We start from the raw sequence: 25,265 nt of genomic DNA, 5'->3' as shown, positions 1-25,265 counted from the left end.
GCAGTGTTTAGTAGTTTTTTTTTGTTTTGTTTTTTAATTTAATGCCATTACATTTATGCATTGGCAGATAATAATTCACAAAATAATAAATAATATATCACAAAATATAGTGTTTTAAATGTACATAAAATCAAATTAAAATGTTAATTAATGCGGAAATACGTCATCATATTACGTGAAAAAAGGTCCATAATCTGATAAACCGAACCTTTCCTCTATACTAATCAAATTGAGCTCACAATCACACATAATGCAGCGCTGTAAGGGTTACTGAAACGCTGGAGCATCATCATCATCATCATCATCCTCCCATGGGCTGTGTCGTCTGACTGTCACAAAGATGCAACAGATCTTTCCCAACAAACTGATGATTCCGTCTCATCCTTCGGCAACAGATGATTTGGCCTGATACTGATGTACAATCAAAGTTAACATCGCAGACGTTATTCGGCAAGGTTTTATTGTAAATTCATTGTTGTGATTAAGGAATAATGCGCGCGCAGGATGGGATTTACTAATTCAAACGACAAGGTGACGAGAGTTTTGAAAGAGATGAAATTGGGAGAATTTTTAGAGTTGTCTGACCTTTATCTGAACTAATCTGCTTTTCTTTGTAAATGTGATAAATGCCTAAGCGCTCGCGCTTAATTCGGTCGTGATACGCGGACGGTTTTCTCATGTTTTTGGGTTTACAATAGTGTCAGAGTGCACATGAATGAGGATCAACGCAAGCATCCTCCCTTAGACTGAGAATCTGAGTTTCTCCGTTAACAGGTGGTTCTTCGCGTCCCTGATGGTCATGTTGACGCCGGAAACTCTCTACAGTTGTTCGACTTTTATAACTGACGACAGCTGCGCAGGTTTAGAAAGCCAAGAGAGTTACTAGGTAAAAGCCTCTTCATCGAAATCTATGATCAGCTCGGTGTGTGTTTCGTCGTACCGCGGGCGCAAGTCAGGCAACAAACCTCCTTCCAAATCATGTCTGAGGGAAGAGATGGCCAGAGGGGAAGACTCGGACAAAATCATCATCAACGTCGGCGGCACGCGCCACGAAACCTACAGGAGCACCCTTAGGACCATACCGGGCACGAGACTCGCCTGGCTCGCCGACACAGACAACCAAGGGAACCCGGACGCAGACACGGGACAGACGCCCACCACCACCAGCGAATTCTTTTTTGACCGACACCCGGGCATATTCGCCTATGTGCTGAACTACTACAGGACTGGCAAGCTCCACTGCCCGGCGGATGTGTGCGGCCCTCTGTTTGAAGAGGAGTTGGCATTTTGGGGCATTGATGAGACGGACGTGGAGCCCTGTTGCTGGATGACCTACCGCCAGCACAGGGATGCAGAAGAGGCGCTTGACATGTTCGAACCGCCAGATCCGGAGGATGCGGAGGACGACCAGGACTTGCCCAGACGCTTCGGCATTGAAGACAGCCCTGACCGCTCCAGGGGGTGCTGTGAAGTTTGGCAACCAAAAATATGGGCGCTCTTTGAAGATCCATATTCTTCGCGTGCAGCCCGGGTAAGATATTAGAATGCACAATACACGAATGAGGGGGGGAAATAAGGCCTTTGAAAAGAAAAAAATCCCAACAAATGGTCAAGGAGGAGATGCTTAATCCTTTATCATATGAGCTGTTTTATTTCATCGTAGGATATACAACATACCTATGTAAAGTTCCTTAGAAAACTTTTTGTTCCCTAACCATAAATGTATTGGTGCTTTAAAGAACCCCAAAACCAGAACAATGATACGAAAAACCTATAATGAAACTTCTGTTTAAATCTCCACGGAGCTGTAGCTCAATGCAAGAACCCTATACATTCAAAAATGGTAACAAAGAATCTTTATTTCAAGCAAGGAACCAAAATACTGTATGTTATTTCTTGGGCGTCAGAATGTTAAGGAATGTTACATTTTTGTTGTAATGAGGGGAAAATCATAAAATTTGGCATACAGCTAATTATCACATATTTGATCATTAAAAGTAAATGAACATTAAAAAGTTTTAAATGACAATTAATTGAATATCAATTCAAAAGGCAACAGCACCAACTGTTTTTTAACCTCTGAGGTGGAACAGTCCAAAATCACTTTTAAAGGGGGGGATGCAGGCTTTTCATGTGTTTAAAACAAGCTACTTTTCAGGATAGATTCATTTTATTTTAGATAATAGTTCTGTTTAACATATCCAAGAGTTCTCACAACCTGTACCTCTATAATGCTTTAAAAAAGGAAGTTTGACACCAAAGTGTATCATATTTGAATGAGCCATAACCTGATCATAATATGTGCATCTAAATTAGAAACCATTGTAATAAGATTGTCAAAAATAGACTTGCATCATTTAGTATTTAGTGTCAGTTAAGCACTTCTAACAGGTGATGCATGCCAACAGGTGTTGCATTGTGGCCATTAGAGTTTTCAGGCTTTACTCTCAATATGTAAGTTAGTTTTGAATAAAATATCATCTTTACTCTGTGGTTACCAGTGGAAACACAGTCAGCACCAACTGTCTATTTAAACGGCACCTGTCTCACACTGTTGAAAACATGCACTCACCCAGATGCCACCTGCTCTAGTGTTTGTGTCACACGCTGATGTCAGACGTGTGAAATCTTCGCTTGCTGTGATGGATGAATGTCATTTTGAGAAGTTTCTATGATGCTACAGAGACAGAGTGATTTATTTTTTAATTAAATCTAATGGTGTCCACTTATCAAAAGTTGTGCAACATTCAGATTTGTCTCCTTTATTGCTAGGTTTGTGATTTAGGTAAATGCACTGGAATGGCCTTAAACCAGCTCTAGACAAAGGATGCCAAAGACAAAGCTCTAGACAATGTCTTTAGTACCTTTCCAGACCTTGAAAGTGTTGATTATATTGCTCTCTATGGACGAGTCATATACCTCTCTGATTTTATTATACATATCTTAATTTGTGTTTTCCGAAGATGAACGAAGGTCTTACGGGTGTGGAACGACAGGGTGAGTAACTAATAACAGAAAAGAGTGTGGATAGTGCTTTTAAAATGTCTATATGTCAGTTTTAAGTCCATCAAATGATGATGGAATGATGAGTAGGATCGACTTTTGTAACATCATAGTAATTGTGCAATGAAACTATAAAAACTATAAAATAGAAGTATTAATTTGTTACTTACCCCAAACTTGCCCTGAGGATTTTGTTAAAACACCCATTTTATGCATTTTATAGCTAATCATATCTTTCATATCTGAGTGTTTTGAGACACATTTCAAAGTGTAATTACATCACAAGTAAGAGCACCCTTGGCAGTACATCTCTGCTGTAATGAGCTTTTTAAATCAGTAATGTAAAACCTTTTTATTGTAGGACTAAATCTCTGTTACAATATTGAACCCTGGACCTTATGGCTCCTTTATTTTGACCGAGAAATCAATTTCCTCCCTTAGAGGAATTTAGAAGTAATTAATTGCTTTAGTTGCTTGGCACAGAGGTCACTTAAAAAAAAAAAAAAACTGCTGTCATACAATGTGTCTCTTTTCTTCAGGCTACAAAACAGACATCAGATTTCATTGATATGCAGTGTGTTTGTCACAGCTGAGCTGCTTTGGTTGTTAACATCTACACACAGCTGAACCATTGCCTTGAGGTCCATCACTTCATCATTATTAAGCTAGCTGTTTGTTTTTCCCTAATTAATTTAGATGATTTCCAGTATACAGGCCTGACAGACTAGATGGGGATCAAGCCTCTCAGAAAACCAGTAATAAGGAAGAAAGAGGTAAAACAGAACAGATACACCTTCTAAAGAATAAACCTCTCAGAGCAAACAAAACGTCATTATATTCCAATCACCCAGAATTGACAAAGAAGCAAATGGCCTGGTTTCTTGGACCCTGCTGCTCTTCGGCTCTCTCAGTTATCTCTGCCTTGAGCATTGTGGGCTGCAGGGCTCATGTTACCATACTGACGGCTACTCAGGCCAGATAATACAGTTAGAAAAGAGGAAAATCCATCTATGAGGGCTTTTATTAATCACAAGATCCAAACGACAGAGGAGAAATGGAAAGAGATAGAAACACTGCTAAAATTAATTTTCTTAACCAGTATTTTTTACAGTATCTTGTCTTCCAGTAAAAAATTCAAAACCTTTACGACAAATTTACTTTAGTTTATTTTCTTACCCTAGAGTTTTAAAACTGCATGAGGGTGTGTAAAGGATTACAGATTTCTCTGCTGGACTGTCCCTTTAAGCTGTTCTGTAACATGGGAATTTTGTTGGATATGTGTTGATTGTTTTTATTGGTTTTGGTGTGTGTATGTGATGTGTAAGCTCTTCCTCATAATTACAGCATTACGTTCTCACCGTCATGGTAATTAATCAGTCACCGGGTAATTGACCGAGGGCAGACACTGTCTGGATGTGTGCCGTGCTAGGCATTCTGCTAACATGATTTTGAATGGTTGTGTGCTATTAGAAAGCCTTTAAAACTGCTCTTGGGTTTTAAAGGGGCTCTAGTGGAGAAGTTATGGATTGAACCTTCATGAGATATCAGAGATCCCTAATATAAACAATATAGCCTGATGTTTAATCACCCATATAAATGGCTTTAAAACAATCTCTGTAGGCTCAATCTAAGTAATGCACGTATTTCTCGGTGACATGTGGATAGTAGCCTATCTGTACTTTTGAAAGCCTTATAAGGAACTCACTGTGAAAGATAATGGTCTCTCTCTGCTCGTTAACAAATATGCGATTTGAAGATGAGCTGATGAAGTCCATTTCTTGTCAGAAATTAGATGAAATGTCTTTGTGTAATTGTTAAATTGAGCCATTTTGAGCCTTTGTTATTCTTAATTATGAGCTGAATCTGTGCTGGATGTGAGGTTGCTACTTTTTAGTGACTCTTTCTGTACATTACATTGTTGTGCCTGTAGGTGGCAAAGAGACTTTATGAGTGAGTCATTGAATCACTTATTCAACCGATTCGTTCAAACATTCAATTAATTCAGAAACAAAATAATGATTTAATGATTATTTTTAAACAATTCTTTCAAATAATGATTCTTTATGAGTCAGTCATTGAATGCCTCACTCAATCGATTCATCCAAAACTTTTGACTCCTAGCATTTAAAAAACAAAACAGCATGCATTTTGTGGAAGAATATTGTTTTGGTTGTGCTTTGGCTTTGCGTGACTTTGTGGACGAATATGGGCACCTGTGTTTAGATGGAAAGGATCTCAAGCTGACTGAATGAAGACTTTACCTTACCCTAACCCATTAATAGAAACGGTGCTTTCTTGAAAATAAAGCAATTTATCTCTTCGTCACTTTTACAACATTTCAATTCCCTCAGTTCTCGCCATCCTTGAAAAGTGTTGATTTTCATTTTATTGCGAACTCTGTTGCGTTCTCTTTTTGCCGGCAGACTCTCTTCTGTTCAGCATTTGTTAAAACGAGTGATTCCCTGAAGGTTCAAAATTTAGCGTGCTCCATCCATGTGAACTTTTCTCACTCATTGTGACAACGAACCTATGCAACTCCCACAGAATACATGCATAAAAGTAGCCAGAGTAACTTTTCTCTGTTTACAGATATGATGAAACACGGATGGGAGAGTGAAGTATGTGCGCAATTCACTGCGAAAACCATCCCGTCAGGTCTATAAACACTTATAATAGGCTAATAATAGTGAATCAGAGTAAGACAAAAACATGTTTCGGAAGAAAGGTTTAAGCTGTATTGACTCATTATTTAAATGTTGTTAATTTTAAACAAAAAAAGTTACTTAGAGAACCTTTAATTTGATATCGCTAACAAACTCATCATGAAGATGTGAATATTTTATAAATATTGCTCAGCCCTAATGCAATTACACATTTTTCTAAGCGCTGTGAGGTAAGAAAATAGCAGTTAAATGGGATTTTGTCTACTGTTAAGAATAATCTAAAATGTGCAACTGCATAAGTATTCATGCCATGTGCTGTCTAAGATCTAAATTTCCACAGGCGTAAACAATTGCCTCTAACAAAATGTGAATCATTGCAATAACTGTATTATTTTCTAAATAGCATAACATTGAATTGCTCTAGATTCTGAACACTTTCACACATCACTGAATTTGAGAAATGACTAGGAGTAAAATGTGTGCAAATGAAGCTCTTGCTTCTCAAATTGGCAGTTATTTTGTTGTGATTTGATCAATTTTACATCTCTCTTTCTCTCTCTGACAAAAGGTATTGTTTCTTGACCATTGTTGATGTAGTGGGATTATTGTTAGATACTGACTGCCTGCTGCCTGCCAGATTCACAAAGCGTTTTTTGTTGTTGTTGTTTTTCATCGATCCAACAACTATTAAAAATGGAAATGGAAGCTTTTTACAGGCAGGACGGAGCAGTGGCTTATACACGGAAAGGTTTTTGGAAAGGGAATGGATTTAAAGATCGCCCTGTTTATTGTTACTATGTAATCTCAAAATCATGTAAACTGTGTGTTTGAAAAAACAAATCAAGTCATAAGAGAGGCTGTAAATATGAACAGACGCTATGAATATTTAACCAGAAGACTGAAGTGCACGTCCATTGCTGTAAGTATCTTTCTAATAAAACGCACACAGAATTTATACCTGCTCAAGCTGGTCCAGGTATGCAGCGAGCAGTGGCCTCCGGTATGAGCCTTATATGAACACAATGACAGTGTGTAAATAACAGACTTGTGTCTCTAGCTGTGCAACAGAGTATGAACAGGTTGACTTTGTCTGTTTAGAAGTGTGGTAAACCATTTGGCATTTAGATAAAACAAATTGTAGATATCCTTCACAGGCTAGACATGCTCACAGACCTACACTCACGGCTTGTTGCAATGACACGTTCACTGCAGTGGTGTTTTGTAAAGGCGGGGCTGATTGTTTTCGAGAAAATCACTTAAAAGAAGTCAACTTGACCCAGAAAATGTGAATAAAGATAAAAATAAAAATGAAAAAATCTTATTTTAGATTTTTTTTTTTTTAGTCTTTCTTAACATTTTCAAGTAACTTCAACATTAAACATTGGCTTAAAGGGTTAGTTCACCCAAAAATGAAAATTATATCATTAATTACTCACCCTCATGTCGTTCCACACCTGTAAGACCTTCGTTGATCTTCCGGACCAAATTAAGATATTTTTGATCAAATCCGATGGCTCAGTGAGGCCTCCATAGACAGCAATAACACTCCCTTTTTCAATGCCCAGAAAGCTACTAAAAACGTATTTAAAACAGTTCATGTGTCTACAGTGTTTCAACCTGTGTTTCATGCTGTCTATATAGGCCTCATTGAACCATCAGATTTGTTTAAAAATATCTTAATTTGTGTTCCGAACATTAACGAAGGTCTTACGGATGTGGGACGGCATGAGGGTGAGTAATAAATGACATAATTTTCATTTTTGGGTGAACTAACCCTTTAAGGTTTGCAACCCATTTTGCAACCCAAAACAACAGGATATTAAATGAGAAAAACAATTATCGATCAGGATTGGGATTGAGTAGTTTGTGAAAAGGAGCTCTATTTGAGAGGTATTTGGAGGTAGAGGGCTTGGTGACATCAGTGGAAAAAGGAGTCATTTTATTAGTGGAGCAAGTTATTACATTTTAATGAAAGTTTCCTAATGCAGACCATATTTGTTGTTTGAAGCAATGTGCAATGATGAACCATTCACAGTTAAATACTAGGAACACTACTGTTCAAAAGTTTGGGGTCAGAAAGATTTTTTTCTTGAAAGAAATTAATAACTTTATTCAGCAAGGACACGTTAAATTGATAAATAGTGACAGTAAAGTGACTTACATGGTTACAAAAAAATTATATTTCAAATAAATGCTGTTCTTTTGAACTTGCTATTCATCAAAGAATGCTGAAAAAATCTATCACAGTTTCCACAAAAATATTAAACAGTTTTCAACATTGACCTGTTTCCAAATCAGCATATTCCACATCACAGGAATAAATTACATTTTAAAATAGAAAACAGTTATTTTAAATTATGATAATATTTCATAGTATTACTGTTTTTACTATATTTTTGATCAAATAAATGCAGCCCTGGCATAAGAAAATTATTTCAGAAACAATAAAAAATCTTACCGACCCCAAACTTTTGAACAGTTTGATTTCATGCAGACTTTTTGAGGATTTTTATTTTAATGTAATATGTAACATTAAGTAAAAATATTGTCATATAGTAAAAAACTAACATCTTTGTAGACCATATAGGGAATAAATATATTACTGATAGCTCTTTGTTACTGATTTGTTTTCACAATTATACACAGTGACAGACTTTTATACACTGAAGAAATACAAGCACAAGGTCAAGGATGCCAAGCGCAGAACAGCTTGAGTTGTGATTTAAATTATTCAACACTTTCCATTCCTGGGTTTCCGTGGTTTATCTGACCCTAACCCAAGTGCATTTTGCCCTAACATGTTACTGCTAGACACCGTGTGCAGTAATAAACCACCCTGACATTTGTTTTTTAATGTTCTTACTCTCAGAAATGAGCATTCACACACAAAAGCCAATGACAAACACTGTTGTTCATGCAGGGAAAAGACAGTCTCTCTGGAGAAATGCTTGGCACAACAGCTTATGGGCTTCTGGCACTGGACTCAGAGTTATATGACAGACAAAATAATAGTGACTTAATTCATCCCTGGTGTATGTAATTGCTTTCGTTCCCTACAGTCTGCAGCTTAGGAGCAATATAAAGCATAGAGGGAATATCTTTCTCGTCAGTCGAAGTCATGGTTCACTTGGCATACTGAAGCTTTGCTAAGTGTTATAGAGCTTTGCATTTTTAAAGATATTAAGTCATTGTTCATTCTTTTGTTGAGCTCTCAAATCTTGCACTCAACATCGGTTTGTCATGTGATTTATCATGATATGGCAAGTTTGGATATGTGGAAGTATGAATTAGATATGAGACCTATAGCAGAGGGGAAGGTTACAGTATATTAATAATGTCCACTAATGTTTTTCATTTAAAAATATACATTATAATTTTGGTGTTGTTTTAGCCCTCACAAAACATTATCATTAAAACATTAAAAAATATGGTACATTTATGGCCAAACAACACAATTACCACATTTACAGTTTTATCCATTTGGCAAATGCTTTTATCCAAAGCAACGTATATTGTATTCATAAATGCATTCTTTGAGAAGCACACCCTTGACCTTGCTAGCACCGTGCCCTACTGTTTGAGCTACAGGATGTCAATTTAGGGTGTTATATTTTTTGTAAAATATGTTAATGAACTGATGGATAGTTAACATATTTGTTTATCCAGTCCTAGACAAGGCTTCTGTGTGGTTAAGGGACTGGTACTAGCACACCTCCCCTGAGGACTTGAATGCCAGAAAGTTTATATTTATCCTTTATTCTATATTTTGAGTCTTCCTGCTTTATACTGATGTTGTTTTTTCTTTTTTAACAGTTATGGGAGGCTTGAATTATTTTCCATGGAAACTTAATCATGAAACAATAGGGTTTGCGCTTACAGGTGGACTGGAATGTGACAGCTGCACTATGGGTAAATGTCTTTGTGAGGTGTGACTAAATGCAAAATGAGCTGGAGGGTGCTGTAGTGAACAGCTGGTACAGGAGACGATCTAAGTGGACAGTCACAGACACAAGCAACACGTTCCCTCTGTCTTTATTGCTCTCTCACACTCACACATATACCATTCAATATTTTTTTTGGTCAGTAAGGTTTTTTCTTTTATTAAGCAAGGAGGCATTCAGTTGATCAAAAGTGATCAAATAAAGTCTATCTATTTATAAGTACTTTCTATAAATCATACAGTAAAAAAATATCACGGTTTCTACAAAAATATTAAGCAGCACAACTGTTTTCAACATCAATTATAATAGGAGATGTTTCTTGAGCACCAAATCAGCATATTAGAATGAATTCTGAAGGATCATGTGACACTAAAGACTGGAGTAATGATGCTGAAAATTCAGCTTTGCATCACAGGAGTAAATTCCATTTTAAAATATATTAAAATAGAATATTTTTTTTAACTGTAATAATTCACAATATTACTTTTTACTGTATTTTTTTTTTATCAAATAATTGCAGCTTTTGTGAGCATAAGAGACATTTTTTCAAAAACATTGAAGTGCCGCCATTAAGCTTTTTCGAATATTACCTTTCATGCAATGTGTAAAGTAGCTGTCTGTGAATGTAAACAATCTGCAAAGTTGTGAAGCCGAAAGTGCACAATAAATAAAGTTATTGTGTCTCAAATGAAAGAATCAACTCTGAACCGCTTAAACGAATCGTTAGGAATTTGAATCCCACTTCCGTGACGGCTACACGTCACTGGGTAACACATTTACCTAATGTATATGGTATTCATTGGCTGCCCGCGAACAACACCTACTTTGACCCGCCCTCAAACGCTGTAGCTGGTTTCTGTTGTATACATGTCGAGAAGACTTCCAAAGGATGAGGATGTGAAGAGTCAGTGGTTAAAATTACCACAGCGATACAAAAGCAGAATGATATTTTCATGATTGCTTCTCAAATCTCTGTGAGGTCTAAATGGGATTTACAAAACAATTATTCATGTACCGACTTTATTTGGACTAACTTGCTCCTCAGAATCACAGCCTTTAAAGGATTAGTCCACTTTCAAATAAAAATTTCCTGATAATTTACTCACCCCCATGTCATCCAAGATGTCCATGTGCTTTTTTCTTCAGTTCAAATGAAATGAAGGTTTTTGATGAAAACATTCCAGGATTATTCTCCTTATAGTGGACTTCAATGGACTCCAAACGGTTGAAGGTCAAAATTACAGGACATTTAGCGTAAGCTTTTTGAAGAATACGGAATCACGTTCTGGTGGAAGCACTTGTGATGCGATCATTTGTGCCTATAAAGCATATACATTTTGATTTTTTTTAGAAAATGACCGATCGTTTCGCTAGATAAGACCCTTATTCCTCGTCTGGTATCGTTTAAAGCCCTTTGAAGCTGCTCTGAAACTGTATTTTTGACCTTCAACCTTTTGGAGACCATTGAAGTCCACTATAAGGAGAATAATCCTGGAATGTTTTTATTAAAAACCTTAATTTCTTTTGGACTGAAGAAAGAAGGACATGGACATCTTGGATGACATGGGGGTGAGTAAATTATCAGGAAATTTTTATTTGAAAGTGAACTATTCCTTTAAGTACGATTAATTATTGATGTATATATTTTCTGGTGTTCAAAAACATAGTTTTGTGTTTTATATTGTGTATGTCTCCGGCTAACTTACTGAGAAACTTTTGCAAATCAGCTGTGGCCCACTGTTACCTAAAATTGTGTCCATTAACGCAGATTGTCTGTCGTTCTTACAACTCAGAGTAATGATAAAGGATGGAGCAGGATTTGTTTTTACAAACTTTTGTTGATGAACATACTCTTGTTAATGCTGATGTAGAGGAATTACAGTTGTGACATCTCATAATATACTTCAAACTGAGTAGTGTATCAGTTATTGCGATGGAGGCTCGGGTTGAATAACTAGTTCTTCCAATGTTTCATCATCGGACTATCGAACATCGAACTATCACTATTCAACATATTTCGTGGTGTAAATGTAATATTTCAGTAGCAGTTATAGTAAAAAGATCAAGTGTTAATGCTGCCCGATTTATTTCAATGAATCACTCAACACAAATTGTGATTTCTACACCTAAATGAACTGAGTAGATCTCACATAACAATCATTGTTTATTTTTATGATGAATACGAAGCTAACAGCCATCTGGCTTATATATGTTAATACATTTTTAGCACATTGTAGCAGAACCTGTCTGCACTTACTGTTACTGCTCAAATACAAGATCTTAACTCGAATTTCCATATCCTCATATGTTCATGTATTTATACATGAGGAAAATGCTGTCAGCATACAAAACAGTTGCACTGGATACATGAGATTAGATTTTGTTTAATGAATTATTCTTAACGAGCTGTTACAACAGGATGTCTTTATAATGTGTGTTCTGTCATGTGATATAGTGCTGGATAAACGTGCATAATGACCCATCTGTCCAGCAATTTACAACTCCACTTAAACTGTTTGTGTTCAGCACTCTGAAAGGTTTTGTTAATGTTGAAACAATAGCGCTCTGTTGGGTGCGAGAGCAGCTCGACTCAATTATTTCCCCATTTCCTCATTAGAACACAAATATATTTAGCTAAGAGTCCCTTCCTACGGAACAACGTCTCATACATTACAGAAAATATGGTGTCTGCTTTTATGTGAAGCACAAAATTATGGGCATGAAGAACTAGTATGCGTTAAGGTGCTAGTGTAAGTCTGCAGATCCGTTGTGGTAGAAATTTCCTTAAGACAATTCTACATGTGACTTTAGAAACAAGCCAACATTTTTACTTTACTAAAGTAAATTATTTCCTAAAGTAAATGTAGAACATCTCTTCTCTATTACAATTAAAATATTGTTAAAAGAATCCATTTTTATGGTCAACATCAGTTAAACCTAAACGATGATTTGGTTCAGACTTGTTATTATTGCTAGAAAGATCTCCTGAAGAAGTGCCTTTTAACACAGATGCCCTGGCTTGCTCTGCCCACATATGTGTTCTCATTTAATTACCACATTTGCATTTTAGCTGCTGAAAAAAAGAAAAAAGATTCATGTGGTCCTGAACAGGATTGAAATTGTTGCAGGTTTGAATCTGAGGGCTCTTCCATTTTTGTGACCACTTTACTATTGATTAAAGCTGATTAAATGTACTCAATACAGCACTTTAATCAGGAGAAGAAATGAAAGGGCTGCTGGAACAGTCCACAGTTCCCATCACTTTGTTTAAAGGTCATACTTCATCTTTGGTTCTCTATATATTTGCACAAGTGCATTGTGTAAGCAGCAGGCTTTTTGGAAAAATGAACATTAGTGGCAATAACACAGCAATTACAGACGCATATTATTGTTTTTAAGATGTATTTTCAAATGGTTCCTTGCACAATACTATGTTAAGACCTCAAAACATTTTTTACGATAGTGTATGATTTATACATTTTGATGTTTGCATCTCATAACCAGCTCCATAAAGCTTTTCTAACATAGTAAACTTGCTCGGTAGCACACCTAATACAGTGATACAGTAATACTGAGCGTCCAGGTACGAGTCCCTTGAATGATAAAAGAGCACAAAGATTTGTAGAAGCAAGTTAAAATGGAATTGTTGCTTCAGCCAATGCATTTTTAAGCTCACTTTTGCTGTTGTTAACACTATCAGTTAGGTTTAGGGTATGGATTAGTGAAGGTGGTACATTATTTTCAAACTTGATAGAATATTAACCTTTTAAGGCCAATTCACACCGCACAGACAAATGCTAACAAACACCAACAAAGTTGGATTTAGAATTTTATGAAAAATAACTGTCATGTTCACACTGCCCCAACAGACACCAACAAACACTGATTGAACATATTCAGTCGCTTGAAAACAAACTTCGATCAATGCCAACAGAGGTAACACACTGTTCAGACAAAACCCAACAAACATGTTTGTTAGTGTCTGTGTGGTGTGAATTGGCCTTTAGTGTCACTCAACAGCTATATATTTCCACACTGCAGCAAAAAGTACAACATTGTAACAAACTTTGCCAGATTCACATTCATCTGTTTTTATAAAACTGAACATGCCACTTGCTGGACATTTCACTTTGAAAGTGTCACAAAATGTGCAAGAAGCAGTGAAATATGATTTTGCAGAAATTTTACCACAGCCAATTTTTTCCAATGAGCCTGCATTATTTGCATAATTCTACTATTATCTATCAGGGGAAAAGTGTATGCACAGATATGCGATAGTATATAAGAGTAAAGGAAGTTTGCTCATTTTGATCCGTACAACAACAGGAAGTGCTCTATATGGGATCTGAGGTGGGTCCATCCTAGTCTCTGGACCACCGTTGTCCTTTGCACAAACACATCTGCCCGTCATAAATGTACAGGGTCACCACGTTCACCTCCTCAACAGAGAATTGATGGTTCACCTTCTCAAAAACAAATACAGAGAAGCTTGTTTTGTGTGAAGTCAAAGCCACAGGTCTTCAACAGTTGGAGCTACAGGGTGTCCGGCAATTGTTGTGTGGTCTGAAACTCTTTTTTTGTGTAAAAAAGGACAATAGCAGTAAAGAAAAAGGAAAATAATTTCTTCAAACAAAGCTTAAAGGCTTAGTTCAGTCAGAACTGTAAATGCTGTCGATATTTGAAGATATTTTTAATGAAATCTGAGAACTTTTTGATCTCCCATAGACAGCAACGCAATTACCACTTTCAAGGCCCAGAAAGGTAGTAAAGACATCATTAAAATTGTCCATGTGACTGCAGTGGTTCAAACTGTAGAATATTTTTTGTGCACAAAAAACGACTTTATTCAGCACTCTTCTGTGTCAGTCTCCGACGCTGTTCACATAGTAAATGCAGTGCAGCCCCATGTGAAAAAAGTACACTTCCATAATGTACTTAAAGTGTTACATGTTGTACTTCGTGAAATCACGTTCACCAAATGTTAGCCTAAAAAAGCATATAACTAACAATGTGCATGTCTATTCACCAAGGGGTCCTTGACCTGAAAAAGACTGAAGACTCCTGCTTATAAAGCTCTGTCATGTCACGTCTTCAACTGGCAGCCTGTTCTGAACTGGCAACCCATGCTGTAATAGATCAATGAATTGTTAAAATGGTTAAAAGTGTCCTCATTTATTTATTGCTCCTGTGAGGATGTAGGTAAACATAAATAAAATTGATTACATCGCTCTCGTGCCGCCCATGGGCTTGTATCTCCCTCAGTGTGATAAGTCTCCAACAGCGCGGTGCTAGTGTGACATGGTTGTCATGGTTACTTAACCCCAAACACACCACCTTCCCCCCCACCACTTGCTTTGCTGTTCCATCCTTCCTCCACATCTTCACATACATTCTTTCTCTTTCAGTTTCTTAAAAAAAAGGAAAATTGCCACTTAGTCCACATAGATTCTTCTAGCTGCTGTTGATTTCATATCATTTCATCTGATGATTTTCATTGAACTCTGCATGGCATCATTGTTGGAGATAATTTGGAGCTTAAATTGGGCTAATTTAATTGTTTCTTGCTAATGAAGGAAAAATAAATGAATGGTTGTCAAATTTTCCATTTTCCATACACTAATATGGCTCAACAAATAAGGATGGCTTGTGGCCTGGGGACGGTGTGAGAGAGTTTCGGGCAAGTGCTGCAAAAAGTGATTTCAATCCTTGTAATAGCATGAAGCTCGGTAATGTATTGAGCAACTCATTTAAATATGTGACAAAAACTCTGAAGTTTACTAAATAAAACAAGTTCTTTTCACTCAAATATGACTGAAGGTTGATTGCACTTAATGGAAAGAAGTTATGTGAACTAATATATATATATATATATATATATATATATATAAATTGATCTTTTAGTTGGTTTTCACAGAATTAAATGAGTTAACTTTACAGTGGGTTAAAGCAAACTATAAACTATAAATAAAATGTTGACTTTTCAGTAATGAAAACGTAACGATCAATGGAAAATGTAAACATATTCGGACATATATAAAAATATGCTGCTAAAGATAAAATTGATTTAAATGACCATCATAAGGAAATGAAATGGGCAAAATACATTAAATTTGCATAAACAGAAACATTAATTTTTGATGACTTTTCAGACTGTCAACATAAATTGTGAGAAAGCTTCATTAAAATATTATGGTCCAATCAAAGGTATTTAAAAGCTTGTTTATTGAGATGTGTTTTATTTCTAGTCTGATCTGCTTACCTCTACATTTGTCTGTTTCAGATAATTGCCTTTGTCTCCCTCTTTTTCATCCTGGTGTCCATCACCAACTTCTGCCTGGAGACCCATGAGCACTTTAATGAGCTTCATAATCGCACTGAAACATTTTTAGTGGGAAACACCACCATCACCAACTACACACTGGAGATGGAGACCAAACCAGTGCTCACACTGGTGGAGGGAATCTGCGTGTTGTGGTTTACCTTTGAGTTCCTGGTCCGCATTATATGTTGCCCGAACAAGCTTCTCTTCGTCAAGAACATGCTAAATATCATTGACTTTGTAGCCATCCTGCCCTTCTATCTGGAAATGAGTTTGAGTGGCCTCACATCTAAAGCTGCCAAGGATGTCCTGGGCTTTCTGCGTGTGGTCCGTTTTGTGCGCATCCTACGGATCTTTAAGCTCACGCGACACTTTGTGGGTCTCAGGGTTCTCGGCCACACCTTGCGGGCGAGTGTCAATGAGTTTTGCCTGCTCATCATCTTTCTTGCGCTCGGGGTGCTCATCTTCGCCACCATGATCTACTATGCCGAACGTTTCGGCGCAGATCCCAGAGATCCTAGTGACTGCAGCCACACTCACTTCAAGAACATTCCCATTAGCTTCTGGTGGGCGGTGGTCACCATGACAACAGTAGGTTATGGGGACATGTACCCTAAGACGTGGCTGGGCATGATGGTCGGCGCGTTATGCGCAGTAGCGGGCGTGCTTACCATCGCCATGCCGGTGCCTGTTATCGTTAACAATTTTGGGATGTACTACTCCCTAGCTATGGCTAAGCAGAAGCTGCCAAAGAAGAAGAAGAAGCACAACCCAAACCCAGACATGGTGGTGGACTCAGCCTCGTTTGGGAAGTCTGAAAGCAACTCGCCAAGGAACAGCACACAGAGCGACACCTGCCCCCTCGCCGCTGAGGAGAACATCGGAAGAAACCGTTCAGGTAGAACATCAGGATTTTCATGACAGTTGTGTTGTCTGAGAGACAACAATGGGATGAATGAAACTATATGGTCCAACGAGGCTAAAGACTCATGGCATATAAAACTCTTTTGATTTTGTTTTCTTTCAAAATACTAAATAGTAACACAAAATCATCACAATAGACTTTTTCAGATTTGTTCGAAGTGATTAAGTCAATTGTTTTGGTGAAGCAAAATGTAACCCTGAAATCCTTAACAGAGAAATATTACAGTCATTTATATTAAGACTTAGAAAATAATATCTTGAATTAATTTTCTTACTCTACTGGCAACCTTTTTTCTTGATGCAAGCATAAATCTAACAAAATTTTGTGCGGTTTATACTAATTCTTATACACCGATCAGGCATAACACTATGACTACCTCCCTAATATTGTGTTGGTCCGCCTTTTGCTGCCAAAACAGCCCTGACTGCACTAGAACCCTATAGGTGTGCTGTGGTATCTGGTACCAAGATTGCGAGGTGGAGCCTCCATGGATCGGACTTGTTTGTTCAGCACATCCCACAGATGCTCCATTGGATTGAGATCTGGGGAATTTGGAGGCCAAGTCAACACCTCAAACTCATTCTTGTGCTCCTCAAACCATTCCTGAACAATTTTTGCTTTGTGGCAGGACGCATTATCCTGCTGAAAGAGGCCACAGCCACCAGGGAATACCGTTTCCATGAAAGGGTGTACATGGTCTGCTGCAATGCTTAGGTGGTACGTGTCAAAGTAACATCCACATGGATGGCAGGACCCAAGGTTTCCCAGCAGAACATTGCCCAAAGCATCACCCTGCCTCCGCCGGCTTGCCTTCTTCTCATAGTGCATCCTGGTGCCATGTGTTCCCCAGGTAAGCGATGCACACACACCCGGCCATCCACGTGATGTAAAAGAAAACGTGATTCATCAGACCATGCCACCATCTTCCATTGCTCCGTGGTCCAGTTCTGATGCTTACGTGCCCACTGTTGGCGCTTTCCATGGTGGACAGGGGTCAGCATGGGCACCCTGACTGGTCTGCGGCTATGCAGCCCTATACTCAACAAACTGCGATGCACTGTGTATTCTGACTTCTTTCTATCAGAACCAGCGTTAACTTCTTGAGCAATTTGAGCTACAGTAGCTCGTCTGTTGGATCCCCACATGCATCAGTGAGCCCATGACCCTGTCACCGATTCACCACTGTTACGTCCTTGGACCACTTTTGATAGATATTGACCACTGCAGTCTGGGAACACCCCACAAGAGCTGCAGTTTTGGAGATGCTCTGACCCAGTCGTCTAGCCATCACAATTTGGCCCTTGTCAAACTCGCTCAAATCCTTACGCTTACCTATTTTTTCTGCTTTTAACACATCAACTTGAGGACAAAATGTTCACTTGCTGCCTAATATATCCCACCCACTAACAGGTGCCGTGATGAAGAGATAATCAGTGTTATTCACTTCACCTGTCGGTGGTCATAATGTTATGCCTGATCGGTGTAATTAACATTATATTCACCACAAATATTGAAATCTGTTCTTTCTTGATGGCCAGGATTGCCATGAAAACTGATATGCATGTTTTTGTCTTTTTTGTCCTGTTGTCAGATTCAAAGCAGAACGGTGATGCCAACGTTACTCTTTCAGAAGAGGAGGGCTGCAGTCTGACCCAACCGCTCTCTCCGAGCGATAGGTGGACCCTCCGATGTTCACGCAACAGAGACAAGACCATGAAAGAGGCAACTTGCTTCCTGCTGAATTCTGGAGACTTTTCTTGCGGAGCTGACCCCACCATCCACACAGGTAAAGGGGAGCCAGTGGCTATGGAGTTATTTGACTGCAAATTGCCATAACTGACTAATCAGAATAAAGTATTCTAAAGCGCCATATAATAAGTGCAGATATTCTGTAAACTGACATTTCAAACCTGAGAAAAATAGGATGATAACCTCACACAAAACAAGGAGAGCATCATGATAGACAAACCATTCGACAAACCCGACATCCTTCATTACTGGCTGCTGTCAAGTCAGACTTTGTCTCAGCCTGACTGACTTGCGCCTCAGCTCCCAAATTCCCCAAAGCTCTGACAGGTTGCAGGCAGTCTATTTCTGGAGATAATCGCTTGATCACGAGCTGCTTGAGCAAACATTCCACCTTTTACATCCTAGAAGCCCCCGTCTCTAAATGAAGATGCAGGAGGGCTCTTTATATCGATGCTGCTGATGTAAAACAGGAGCTTATTAGCACCTGTTGCTGAAGCGAGACAACTGATAGGTGGGAAAAATCATCTTAAATCCATAACAGAACATTACACCAGAAAAACTTGGGATTGCAGTATTTCTTGCAACTGAGAATTGCTACAGTTTGTCGTGTAGTTGTTTTTCTAATGCCCTCATTACAGCGTTTTGAGCCTGAGCATACATTTGGGTTCACTAATGGGTAAATTAATGAATATTTCCATAAATTAATAAATGCAAAAGTCCTGTGATCTCATCTATGATTAGCTGATGTAGCATGAACATAAATTTTCATTTCAAGAGGCAATAAAGGGAAATATTATGAATATTAATCACACCAGTTAGCATACATGTTTGTTTTGATCTCCTTTCCCCTCCATTCTCGAAGATTCAAACAGAGGTCGTCTAAGCCCTTCAGACATTCTGTGATGGTTGATTTCTTGTTTGTGTGAAAAGCATGCAATTTTCCTCGCTGATGTGGAGACAGATGCACTCTGGGAATCAATGAGGGGCAGAGCGACAGCAGCTGTGGTCCTGTCAGAAAACGAACAGTGATTACAGGCAATAATTCCCTCACCAGACATAGCAAAGATGCTCCATCCTTGGAAATGTCATCGCTGATGTTAAAAATAAATATGTACAAATGATCCGTAGTCCAGAGACTCATGCCATTTCTTCTGTTCATTTATTTGTTGTGTGAAACATATGAAAACTGAAAACAAGTCTTCTCCTATTTTGCTAAATACATTTATCTTGTTTTAAGCACATTTCTATATTTTTTTTCTGAAACACACACACACAAAGCATGTTTATTTGCAGTAGACAGAGTCTCCCTGGATACTGTCTTCCCTCATACAGCAGTTTTTTTCTTCACGCTGACTTCTTTCTTGATTTGTGTGTAATTATGTGGCAAACCAGTCATCCAGTAAAAGGCATCATCTACAGCAGTCCTGATGTGAGTTCTGGATCTGCTTCTGGTCCCGAAAGGCAGCTCAACTTAATTGCTGCTAATAGGTTTCCATTAGCAACATGGACAAACCCCACGGCTTCCCCAGAGTCTCTGAGTTCACTGCAGGGCTTCTGAAGCCCAGAAGTCTTTTTGTTTTAATAGGCAGGCATCTTTCTCTATTTGAATATTACATAAATACATTTGCAGTGTTGTTGTCTAAAGTTTTGCTTGATTCAATGATCTAAATCACACCACTACTGTACATCAGTCAGTCTCAGATATTAACTTTATTAAGAGGAAATATTTTCCCCCTGTTATTGAATTTCTGGAGTATTTTTGTTGCCATATAATACACACGTTTATGTCCATATATGTCAAATACAGATCAACTAATTGAAATAAATTCTGAAACTTAGATTAAATAATATCACATACAAGTGTATCTGTAAATAATATATCGCAACACAATTAATGCTCTTCTGTCACACTGTATTTTTATACTAAAGTGTCTTGACATTTCAAAATTTGAAAGGTTTAAAAGGTATAACAGTAGAATTATCTGAATATTATTAATATGAGGTAAGCAAAAGTCTGTCATGACAGCTCTGGGAGTGTTTGGCATGGTAATGGGTATGACGATGTTGTATGTTTGGTCTTGGTGGAATAGATCTGCTATGCTGCTGCTGCTTTTATTGCTGCTGCTGATTATTGCTGCTTCTGCTGCAGAGCAAGTACGGGACTTGCTACTGCCAGTACATACACGACATGCTGCTGTGAGCAAGTAAGATATGCAGCTGCTGTACAATATAGCGTACATGAATTAACCATAGCAGATCTATACAGGTGGAGCTGGGGAAGGTGGAGGGTTTCTAAATCGCGCTGCACTGCTAAGGCAAGTGCTACTCATGTATTTGAAGGTTGAGCATGCGAGCTCATTGGCTACTGATACAGCAGGAACCAATCAGCTGTGTCCTATAGATAATGATGTGATTATGAGCAGGTTGAGTTAAAGGACCTATTAGCCTGCGCCATCTAGAGTTTCATGACAGAAATTTGTATTTACATATTCAGACTTGTTTTCAGAGAATAAACTCAGTATTCACTGTTTTGTTTCAAAATATATTTATTTTTAAATTTGAAGTCTTAAAAGGACTTAAATTCCAATCGCTTAATTCACTAAAGGCATGAACACACAGTAAACTTTCAGGAGTGACAACCATGCAAATGCAAATACAGGAGTGAATCCCCTAAATTATTGTTCTGTGTGTGTATAGAACACGACTCGCTTTCAAAACTGTGATGATTGACATGACTGACTTGCATGTTTACCATCCGCTATTTTGACCAAAAGTGTTATTACAGCAACAAAAGTCTAATGTTCTGCAATTTTAACTAAACCACTGTCTACAGTCTGCGGTTTTCCTGCAAAATTGGGCTGCTTTAACACTTGCCGCGGGTTGTTTTTTCATGTCCGCGGGTTGAAGCGACCCCAAACATCATGATATTTAGCCCCTGGAATGCGAATTTTAACAGGGGAACTCCGCCAAAAACGTGGATTTTACCCCCCGGAAAGCGATTTTCACCGGGGGACCTCCTTGGGCTAGTTTTGAGTAGCAATTGGGCAGGTTTTGTTGTGAAAACCTGGCAACCCTGCTTTGCAAAGCGTTCTGCTGTGCTGCCATGTCCACATATTATAACCATCTTTTGGACTTGTTTGGGCTTGGCTCATGAAGTGATCAAGTTTATTTCGTTATTAAAGTGAGCAGTTTGATTTTCAGTACAAAGCATGTGCATTTATTTTGGTTTATTAAAGGCTTGTTCTTGTTCTTCTTTTTTTCTTGCAAGATCTGTCAACAAGAGTAAGTCAACGCTTATACCTCTTTCCCTGTGATTTCTTGCACCACGCATACAGAAGAGAGACAGATCTCTGATGTGTGTTTAAATAAACTAGTTGTTCTGTTCGGTTCTGTACACACTGCATAGAATTTTTGTAAATGCGGTTGTCACACCCGTAACTTGCTGAACTGTGTAGAACAGGATTAAGCACTAAAAGGTGAATTGACAACTGAATTTAGCTGCAGTGTGTACATGGCCTAATTCCCATATATATATTAAATATAAGTATGCAAGTTTGGTTCAACTGTTTTCTCTTTCTGTGTCTTTGTTTCAGAGAGCTGTAAAGATACTCTCACATCCCCAGCAAACTACACTCAAGCGGAAGTCACCACCCTGACCTGAGGGGGTTTGTCCTGATAGGACTGAGATATTCACCGATCATGCATCATCTGTCTCAGTCAAGGGTGCGATACCCCTATAGACTGGTAAAATGTGAATCATTTCTAGTCAAATCATCATGTACGTCTGTCTGTTTTCAAGCTGCCAGGCATGTATTAGCATGATAGAGCATAAGTACTTTTGGTCTAAATGTAAATTTAATGTACTTTTATATTTAGGACACATAAAATCTTACCTGAAGTAACTATTAAACTAGTAAAATATTACTGATGAACAATTTTGCTTAAGACCCCATTAAATCAAAATAGGATCATTTTAAATGCTTGTTTAATGCTGAAAATTTACAAAATAACTTATTTATATTTTAGAGACTTTTTTTTAAAGGACAAACCCTTCAGTCCTTCTTTCGTTATGTCAGCACAGGAAAGAAAACTGTGTGGTGTCTTTAAAGTCCCCGTGAACCAGAAGTTGCAACCGACTTTACTTCAGTGTATTTCAAGTGAAATGGAATATTAAATAGAGGGCGGGGTTTCATTTTAGCGCACCTCCTCTCCATCCCTTGCTCATAGCAGACTGATGGCTGAGGGGAGTGGTTAAGGTTATTCAACCCAAGCCGTGATCAATCAACCTGACGTGATCAAAGAAGGCACGCCATTCCAAAGCGGAAGCAAATTTTTAAATCTTGATTAAAAATTACCACGTCAAACTATTTTTTTTTCTGTGTATTAACTTGCACGGATTAATTGTTCACCACGAGACTGGTAATGTGTGCTAACAAAATAAATAGGGTCAATTTCATGATGACTTTAACATTTGTATTGATTTTTCTCTCACTGAGTCCTGCAATATTTTGTCAAGATTATGTATCTAAAAGTGCAAAATCAGACTGAAACTATAAGATCATTAGAAATGTCCAGTGTTCCTGTTCTAGGTACACTACCGTTCAAAAGTTTGGGTCTGTAATATTTTTTAAATGTTTTTGAAGTGTCTTAAATGCTCACCAAGGCAGCATTTATTTGATCAAAAATACAATAAAATTAGTAATATTGTGAAATATTATTACAATTTAACAAAACTGTTTTATATTTTGATGTATTTTAAAATGAAATTTATTCCTGTGATGGTAAAGCTGAATTTTTAGCACCAATACTCCAGTCTTTATTTTTATTATTCTTTATTTATCATTCTAATATGCTGATTTGCTTCTCAAGAAACATTATCAATGTTATTATCACAGTTGTGCTGCTTAAAGCTTTTATGGAAACTGTGATTCTTTTTTCTGAATTCTTTGATGAACAGAAAGTTTCTAAGAACAGCATTTATTTGAAATAGAAGTCTTAACTGTCACTTTTGATCAGTTTAATGAATATTTGCTGAATAAAAATATTACTTTCTTTCAAAAAACAAACAAACTTTCGAACAGCAGTGTACTTCATGATCTATATAAAACATTTCTCCCCTCAGGCTACAAATTCTTTATTTGGACAAAAGCAGAAACCAGCCTGTGTCTGTACAGTATCGTTCCAGAGATCACAGGCCAACTAACACGACTGTAAAAATGACCCATTAATCACTGTAAAAATAACCCTCAAACAAGGATCTTCAAGAGTTTCCAAACGTTTTTTAATTTGAAGGCAAATGCATAAAACAGTTTCTTATGAAGAAAATAAATACCAAATGCAGCTTTATTAAAGAGCACAGTGGCAGCTGCATGCTTTTCCAACCATCGTTTTCTGTAATCCAAATTACATAAGGTCTTACATTTGAAATCATCTGTATACATAACATCGCTGGTTGAGATGGGACCAAAATCTGAAACCTTTATGTTCTGCGATGTTAGTTCACTGTAATCTAACCTTCTTTTGCGAGTACACGTTGTATAACCTGTCCAAGTTGTGCCTACTGTCTTGTAATACTACTAATAATATTACTAATAATAATAATAATACAAAAAACAGTGGAATACTTTGTTGTTCAGAGAGGCTCATATTGTTGAGATGTCAATCATGTTCGCACACAGACAAAAAAAATTTTTTGTGTGACTTTTTTTCCGATTTGTTGTCTGCCATAGTTGCCTTATGTTTCATAACAGTTCAAGTGCAACATGTTATTTAGACCCAAAAAGTGCATAATGTAAATATCAGTACTGCTGGATGTAGCAGAGTATCACTATCTAGCAAGAAGGTGCATTCACTGTCTAGTTATACAGTCCAACAGTATCTGCCTTTAGCCAGTAACCGTGAGTTTGTTTGTGTGTTTCAGGGATGACGTAACATGCTAAAAAAGAGGCTCATACAGTATACTAATAGATGATATGGTACAACACTGTAACTTTTGGATGAACATGTACATTGTTATATGTCTAAAGAAAAAGCAGTTCATATCTTGTATTATGTAGGCATGTGTGTCTATGCATTTCTGCAGGAATACAAATAAAATCTAAATATTGAACTGAGGTTTGCGCTGCTTTATTTCGAGTGGTGTCCCATCAGTGTCTGAGCTGTATGTTTTGGAATACAGACATTCTTGTGTATTTTGAGAATGAGAGCCAAAGCCTCAGCGCGTCTGTCTGATTGCAGACCTGAGCTTGTGCTGGCTCCACTTGTACAATTTTAAACAGAGCGGAATACACATCCATCTCCATGGCGACTGTGAGAGATAAGCCCCATTAATTATTGTTTAGCTCCTTCGTTCTCTATATGCATCTCTGTTTCCCCTTCTTCTGTCTCTCTCTTATACAATATTCTCTATGTCTCTTCCCATACTATACTACTTTAAAAAGTGGTAACATGCAATTAAGGGGCTATCTGACCCTTAACATTTATTTTGTTGGTGTAACCTAATGTAGTCAGGTTGATTCAGTTATAATATAATATAATCTTCACATGAACCCATTATAATAAATGTCATATTTACTTGTGGCCTTCCTACCTGTCTACCAGGAAATATACAGAAATTGAATAAAGTTATCAAACACTTTACAGTCTTCACTGCATAAATTATAAAA

General features: G+C 37.6%; 1 protein-coding gene across 1 annotated transcript; it reads left to right on the top strand.

The window, feature by feature from the left end:
* The first annotated feature begins 222 nt into the window (after positions 1-222).
* kcnc4 (potassium voltage-gated channel, Shaw-related subfamily, member 4) lies at positions 223-24,709 on the top strand. The gene is made up of 4 exons (XM_051904230.1): positions 223-1,531; positions 15,888-16,824; positions 18,443-18,637; positions 22,194-24,709. Exons 1-4 carry the CDS (start codon positions 911-913, stop codon positions 22,259-22,261), a joined length of 1,821 nt encoding a protein of 606 aa, XP_051760190.1. The 5' UTR covers positions 223-910; the 3' UTR covers positions 22,262-24,709.
* The last annotated feature ends 556 nt before the right edge of the window (positions 24,710-25,265 follow it).

This window comes from Ctenopharyngodon idella, chromosome 8 (genome assembly GCF_019924925.1).
Source record: "Ctenopharyngodon idella isolate HZGC_01 chromosome 8, HZGC01, whole genome shotgun sequence".
NCBI lineage: Eukaryota > Metazoa > Chordata > Actinopteri > Cypriniformes > Xenocyprididae > Ctenopharyngodon > Ctenopharyngodon idella.
Note: the sequence above shows the minus strand (reverse complement) of the source record. Positions and strands in the feature narration are given on the sequence as shown.